The sequence below is a fragment of the Loxodonta africana genome, chromosome 15 (genome assembly GCF_030014295.1).
Source record: "Loxodonta africana isolate mLoxAfr1 chromosome 15, mLoxAfr1.hap2, whole genome shotgun sequence".
In the NCBI taxonomy this organism is placed as follows: Eukaryota; Metazoa; Chordata; class Mammalia; order Proboscidea; family Elephantidae; genus Loxodonta; species Loxodonta africana.
This window is the reverse complement of record NC_087356.1, coordinates 44,101,668-44,108,999: the sequence shown is the minus strand read 5'-3', so window position 1 is coordinate 44,108,999 and position 7,332 is coordinate 44,101,668. Positions and strand designations below refer to the sequence as shown.

The window sequence follows — 7,332 nt, the reverse complement described above, 5'->3', positions numbered from 1 at the left end:
CTACACTGACTAGAAACACTACTTAGGCTGGCATCTGCATAAACCTGAGGAGGGACCACAAGCCTCATTTACCTCACTTCCTCTATGCATGTGGCTGTGATGCTAAACAGGCTTCAGCAGCACTTTCAGACTAATAGAGACTAGAGAGAAAGGCCTGGTGACCAACTTCTGAAAAATCAGCCAGTGAAAATCCTATGGATGACAACAGTCAGATCTTATTGTTCTTTGGGTTATCATGACTCAGGGCCTGACAAGATGGCAAGTAACAACGAGAAAGAACCATGATTTCCTTCAGTCACTAAATTAATCTTGGGTGCCCAAGGGATTCGTTTAAAGAGGAATTGACAACTAATGAAAATAGAACATGGGAAAGCTGTCACATGTTTCTAGAGTGATAGGGTTAATGAGTTAGAGACTGGCCTTTAAAAGAACGAGTGCCACTGAAAGACGTGGAGAGAGGAGAAAAGGGCAGTACAAAGGGAGATTAGAGCAGGAAAACACCTTCATTGACATTGACCAGGATGGCTTGGCTGGAAAACAGGATCCATGGAAGGAAAAAAGTAAGAGAGGATACTACCTTCTGGGAGGGAGATTTTAAATATTAAGGACCCAGGTTGAATATCGGGTTAGGTGCAGAGTTGTGAGCGTTGATGGTATAAAAAGGAAAAAGTCCCGTAAAATAATGAATTAAAATGAGAACTTTCTAGAGTAAAGAAGGCACAAGGAAGAGAGAACTGATCTTGAAGCGTAGAAAACTCACTGGACCCTTTCCCGAATCAGTCATGTGATGTATCCATGCGAAACAAGGAGGTTCCTGTGATATGAAAACTCCTGACAAAGCCTACAAGGGATTTTTACAGCATTCTTTTTTCTATATTTTCCCACAAAAGGGGATCCAGAAGAAGCCACATCCCTTTGTTTTCCCCCGGAACCTACAAATACTATGAGGAATTAGTTAGGAGATGCGGCCTTTGGGGCAGACAGAGGAAGCGTGCATGTTCAGGGCTGAGCAGAAAGGAAGCAGCTGGTGCAGTGAAGACTCACTGGCCTATAGCCCTCGGGAGGAGGTTTGTTTTTGAGGCTGAAGCATTGTGGGTGGATTATTATAACCTTCCATACAGTAATAAACTGCGGCGTCTTCAGCCTGGAAGTTGCTGATGGTGAGAGTGAAGTCTGTCCCAGACCCACTGCCACTGAACCGATCAGGGACCACAGAATCCTGGTTAGATGCCCCAGAGATGAGTCGCTTCGCACCGTCTCCTGGTTTCTGCTGGTACCAGGCTAAGTAGCTGCTCACACTCTGGCTGGCTTTGCAGTCAATGGTGACCGTTTCTCCTTGAGACATAGCCACAGAGGCTGGAGACTGGGTCATCACAATGTCCCCACTGGCACCTGTAATCACAGTAGACAATTACTATCCAGACATATATACACACACATTTAAATATATTATTTATACCACAACATTTAGTGATATTACATATCAGCATATAATTGGTTTCATTTTGCAAATAGCAATCATTTCCCACTATGTCTTAAAACCATTTTTCAGCTCTACAAAGAAACTATTTTAGAGGGATTGAAGCACTTTTAATTTCTCAGCAGAGGCCCAGAGCAACAGGGACATGAGGACTAGAGTCTGTGGCACCATCTTGCTGCCCCTGCCTGCCTGATGCAGATAAGGTCACATTGCAAAGGCCCCATTTATAATATCTGAGCAGCCAGCCCGGGTGTGGAGGGGCATTCAGTGAACGGAATGCAAATTTCATGGGCAGTGATTTGTAAAACTAACCAATAGACATTAAGAGCCAAAAATATTTTCACAACAAGTGTAATTTTATGACTAGAAAAGACTCAGTAGTGACTTAGAAGCTCTAATATCAACTTACATACACAAAAAAAAAAATCTGTTGCGACTCAGTGTATTCCAACTTACGGAGACCCCATGTGGTACAGAGTAGAACTGCTCCATAGGGTTTTCTTGCCTGTATTTTTTTTTTATTATTCTTTACAGAAGCAGATTGTCAGACTTTTCTTCTATGGTAGCACTAGTTGGGTTCCAACTGCTAACTCTTCAGGTTGGCAGCATGTCACAAACTGCTTGAAGCACCGTGATCTAAAGAATGGCTTCTGTTCTAACTCAGAAACAGTTTCAAATGGGTTAAGATTCCATAAATGATGGACTAGTTTCCTCAAATCAACAGTTTTGAGAAATAATAAAAAATGCTGGAAAAAAATAACAAGGGAAATGGAAGAATATGGAAAATTTCTGCCTCAATTTTTCATAAAAAATTAAACCTAGAAAATGAGCTCCAAAGATACTTTTATCCTGAAGGATGCTTGAAAGATACTGTAAACACTTGAGACAGGATTTCAGGGCTATGCCTGGAATGCCAGGACTATGCCAGAGAAATGGAAGACAGGTCCAGAATTTACCCTTCTGGAAAGTCCTCGGGGACCCTATTAAGTAGAGTCCAGGAGAGCTCGAATCTCAAAGTAAGTGTGAACCAAAGAGAAAGTGGAATCTATCATGCCCACCATGGCTAGGAAGTGATAATAAGGCTCTAGATTCATTGTGGAAATAGACAGGAAAAAAAAAAAAAATACAGGATTTCATTTTGATGTTGTGAGTAAACATGAACACTTCAAGGAGTTTCATTCCAGGCCTTGGTGTGCCTGGAACTCTTCAATCTTGAAGTTGTTTTAAGGTAGACCAACTGGTAGGGCCAACAAATGGAAGCCCCTCTGGAAGAGGGCACATCCATCATAAATCTTCAGGAAACCTCACAAATAATTTTTCAAGGGCCAATATCACCAAGAATTCAGAGATTCTTGACATCCAAGGACAAAACATAACTAGTATAGCCTTGCATGCTAAAAGCATAGAGGATTTGAAGCACTTACTGATGAAGATCAAAAACTACAGCCTTCAGAATGGATTACACCTCACATAAAGAAAACAAAAATCTTCACAACTGTACCAATAAGTAACAGTGTATAACATGGAGAAAATACTGAAGTTGTCAAGGATTTCATTTTAACTGAATCCACAGTCAATGCTCCTGAAAGCAGCAGTCAAGAAATCAAACAATGTTATTGATTTGGACAAATTAGCTGCAAAAGACCCCTTTAAAGTGTTGAAAAGCAAACGCGTCACTAGGAGCTATGGCTGTTAACCAAAAGGTCGGCAGTTTGAATCTACCAGGAGCTCTGTGGAAACCCTATTGGTTAGTTCTACTCTGTTCTATAGGGTTGCTATGAGTCAAAATCAACTGGATGGTAATTTTTTTTTTTTTTTGTCACTAGGAGGACTAACGTTAGCCTGACCAAGCCATGGTATTTCAATCGCCTCATATGCATGCAAAAGCTGGCCAATGAATGTAGTTGTTGTTGTTAGGTGCGGTCACGTCGGTTCCAACTTATAGTGACCCTATGTAGCACAGAACGAAAACAGCGCCCAGTCCTGCACCATCTTTATAATCATTGTTATGCTTGAGCCCATTGTTGAAGCCGCTGTGTCAATCCATCTTGTTGAGGGCCTTCCTCTTTTCCACCGACCCTGTAGTTTACCAACCATGATGTCCTTGTTCAGGGACTGATCCCTCCTGACAACATGTCCAAAGTATGTAAGACACAGTCTCCGCATCCTTGCTTCTAAGGAGCATTCTAGTTGTACTTCCTCCAAGACAGATTTGTTCGTTCTTTTGGTACTCCATGAACTCTTCAATATTCTTTAGCAACGCCACAAATCAAAGGCAAAAATTGTTCTTTGGTCTTCCTTTTTCATGTCCAGCTTTCACATCCATGTGATGCGATTGAAAATACCACGGCTTGGGTCAGGCGCACCTTCGACTTCAAGGCAACATCATTGCTTTCAACACTTTAAAGAGGCCCTTTGCAGCAGAGTTGCCCAAAGCAATGCATCTTTTGATTTCTTGACAGCTGCTTTCATGGGTGTTGATTGTGGATCCAAGGAAAATGAAATCCTTGACAACTTCAGTCTTCTCTCTGTTTATCATGATGTGGCTTATTGGTCTAGTTGCGAGGATTTTTGTTTTCTTTATGTTGAGGCGTAATCCATACGGAAGGCTGTGGCCTTAGGACTTCATCAGTAAGTGCTCGAAGTCCTCTTCACTTTCAGCAAGCAAGGTTGTGTCATCTGCATAACAGAGGTTGTTAATGAGTCTTCCTCCAACCCTGAGGCCATGTTTTTCTTCATATAGTCCAACTTCTCAGATTATTTGCTCAGCATACAGATTGAATAGGTATGGTGAAAAAATACAACCCTGCCACACAACTTTCCTGACTTTAAACCACTCAGTATCCCCTTCTGTCCTAACAACTGCCTCTTGATCTATGTACAGGTTCCTGACGAGTGCGATTAAGTGTTCTAGAATTCCCATTCTTCGCAGTGCTATCCATAATTTGTCATTATCCAGACAGTCAAATGCTTCTGCACAGTCAACAAAACACAGGTAAACATCTTTCTTGCATTCTCTCCTTTCAGCCAGGGCCTACCTGACCTCAGCAATGACATCCCTGGTTCCACATCCTCTTCTGAATCCAGCCTGAGTTTCTGGCTGTTACCTGTCGATATACTACTGCTGCAGCTGCTTTTGAATGATCTTCAGCAACATTTTGCTTGTGTGTGATATTAATGATATTGTTTGATAATTTCCTCATTCAGTTGGATCAGCTTTTTTGGGAATAGGCATAAATGTGGATCTCTTCCAGTCGGTAGGTCAGGTAGCTGTCTTGCAAATCTCTTGGTTAGATGAGTGAGCAGTTCTAGGACTTCATCCATTTGTTGAAATATCTCAATTGGTATTCTGTCAATTCCTGGAGCCCTGCTTTTTGCCAATGCCTTCAGTGCATCTTGGACTTCTTCCTTTAGCACCACTGGTTCCCGATCATATACTACCTATTGAAATGGTTGAACACCAATGAATAAGAAAGACCAAAGAAGATGCTTTTAAATTATGGTGTTGAGTATACCATGAACTGACAGAAGAATGAACCAATCTGTTTTTGAGCCAGAATGCTGCTGGCCAATGATTCCAGCTCTCCTGGACCCTAGCTCAATAGGGTCCCTGAGGACTTTGCACAAGCGTAAATTTTGGGCCTGTCTTCCATGTGTCTGGCATAGTCCTGGCATTCCAGGCACAGTCCCTGAATCCTATCTCAAGTGTTTGCAGTGACTTTAAAGTATCCTTCAGGGTGGCGAGACTTCATCTCTCTTACTTTGGACATGCTATCAGGAAGAACCAGTACTTGGAGAAGGATGTCATTCTTGGTAAAGCAGAGGGTCAGCAAAAACAGGAGGACCCTAAATGGAATAGATTGACACAATGGCTATAAAAATGGGCTTGAAGATAGTAAAGATTTTGAGAATGGTGTAGGACCAAGGAGTGTTTTGTTCTGTTGTACTTATGGTCACTGTACTTTGGAACTGATTTGATGGCACCTAACAACAACAACAACAACAGGATATGAATACAAATGTGATGCAACAGAAGTAACAAAAAAAAAAAAAGGAGTTCTATTCACACTTCAGATTTGGGCATTATAGGAGTTTTTTTTAAAGAAATAAATGAGGAACTACAGGAAACTAAAACAGGGACACTTCAGATCTGAAAAACAACCATTTGAATTTCTAGAAATTAGAAATGAAATTTTAAAATTTTAAAAGTCAGTGGAAGAAAGACTTCCACTTGTAGGCTAGATGCAATAACAAGGACAAAATTTACGCTAAAACATGAAACAACAAAAAGAATTAATTAATAAAAATTACGTTTAACGGTTAACATCCTCAGCTCCTAGGCTATCAAAAGTCACCTCAAAAACAGAAAAAAAAAAAAAAAAAAAGCAAACAAAATGCCTGGCAATCTACTTCTGAAGATTCAGCCTTTGAAAACTCTGTGGTCGCAGTACTACTCGGACACAGGTTGGGTCACCATAAGTCGGAATCTACTCAACAGCAAACAGTTTTTAATCTTATAAAGGAAGACTGTTAGGCCTTTCTTCCAAGGCCTCATGGGTGGGTTTGAACTGCTAACTTTCTCTGTAAGAGTTCCAGCATGAAACATTTGCTCCACATCTCTAGATAAATCTTAGCTTTGGACAGAGAACACAAGGTGAAACGTGTCCATGACTGCCATATTTAAAAAGGAATTTAGAAGAGAGTGCCCTATAAGATTTTCTACCACAACCCTGTGCTCTAAGACGTCACCATCATACTTCTGGCTCTTGGTATAGAGGTCTCCTTGCCACCACCCCACCTGGCCTCAGCCCTGCTTTCCTGAGCCTCATAGTGGAGCCTTTTCTGAAGGGTGGAACCTGAACAACGTCACAGAAGAGAGATGCTGCAGGAACGTAACACCACCCAGAACCTCAGGCTCCTGCTCTGCTCTGTTCCAGGGGAGAGGATATTTGCAAACTTAGAGACAGAGTTTTCTCCCTAGAGTAATCCTTCCATTCCCATCTACAATTTTTAAATGAGATATGAAATAAGTGCTACAGCAACACAGGCCCTTCCACCTATCGCAGATATAGATTATTTTGGTTTGGTTATTTCTTCTATCCCTGATTGCCCAGCATCTCTGCATCATACCCCTGTGCCTGTCATTACAGGTTTCTGCCAGCAGATGGCAAAGACACAGGAACCAGAACTCCTGGCTGTCTCCCTGGGAGAAAGTCTCCATCAGCTGAAGGGCCAGTCAGTCTTCTCTACAATGACCTGAGACCCACTTAACTGGGAAGACTCCTAAGGTCCTCATTTACCACACTTCCACCAACGTTGATACCGTGTCCATCTGCTTCACTGGCAGTGGATCTGAGGCCAACTTCGCTCTTGCTATCAGCCATCGGATCAAAGATAGTACAACAAATTACTGCATGCCAAAATCAAGGTATCCTCTGATGATAATTTGACCCCAGATATAAACATCTTACCAGGGCAGAGGTGAGGAAGGGTCCCGCTTATTAGAAACTGTCACAGAGATTTCTGTGGTTTATTTGTTTGTTTTTTTTTAATGCAGATTTTTTTATTCAGTGCTACCAAGGAAATAAAGCAGTCATTTGAGTATATTTTTTCAGTGCAAGAAAAAAAGTTGGTGTTAGAAAATGCTCTAAGCTAGTCGATCATCAGCGTAACTTATTTTTAATTCATGAATTGTCCAAATTGAAGCTTTACTTGATCATTAACTCATTACATTTATGTTGTACCTTTTGTTTTCATTTCTTTTATTTATTTCTTTACTTAACTTGGTTATATATGTGTGAATAGCAACTTAAGTAGTTTGTAAATTAAATTCTCACTCAATGCAGAAAAAG

The 7,332-nt window shown here is 41.1% G+C and overlaps 1 gene segment (V, D, J or C); it reads right to left on the bottom strand.

Moving 5' to 3' along the window:
• Positions 1-1,048: 1,048 nt before the first annotated feature.
• LOC135227684 (immunoglobulin kappa variable 4-1-like) lies at positions 1,049-6,864 on the bottom strand. The segment is given in 2 exon segments: positions 1,049-1,392; positions 6,804-6,864. Coding segments are annotated over 2 exon segments (405 nt in total).
• Between the last annotated feature and the right edge of the window lie 468 nt (positions 6,865-7,332).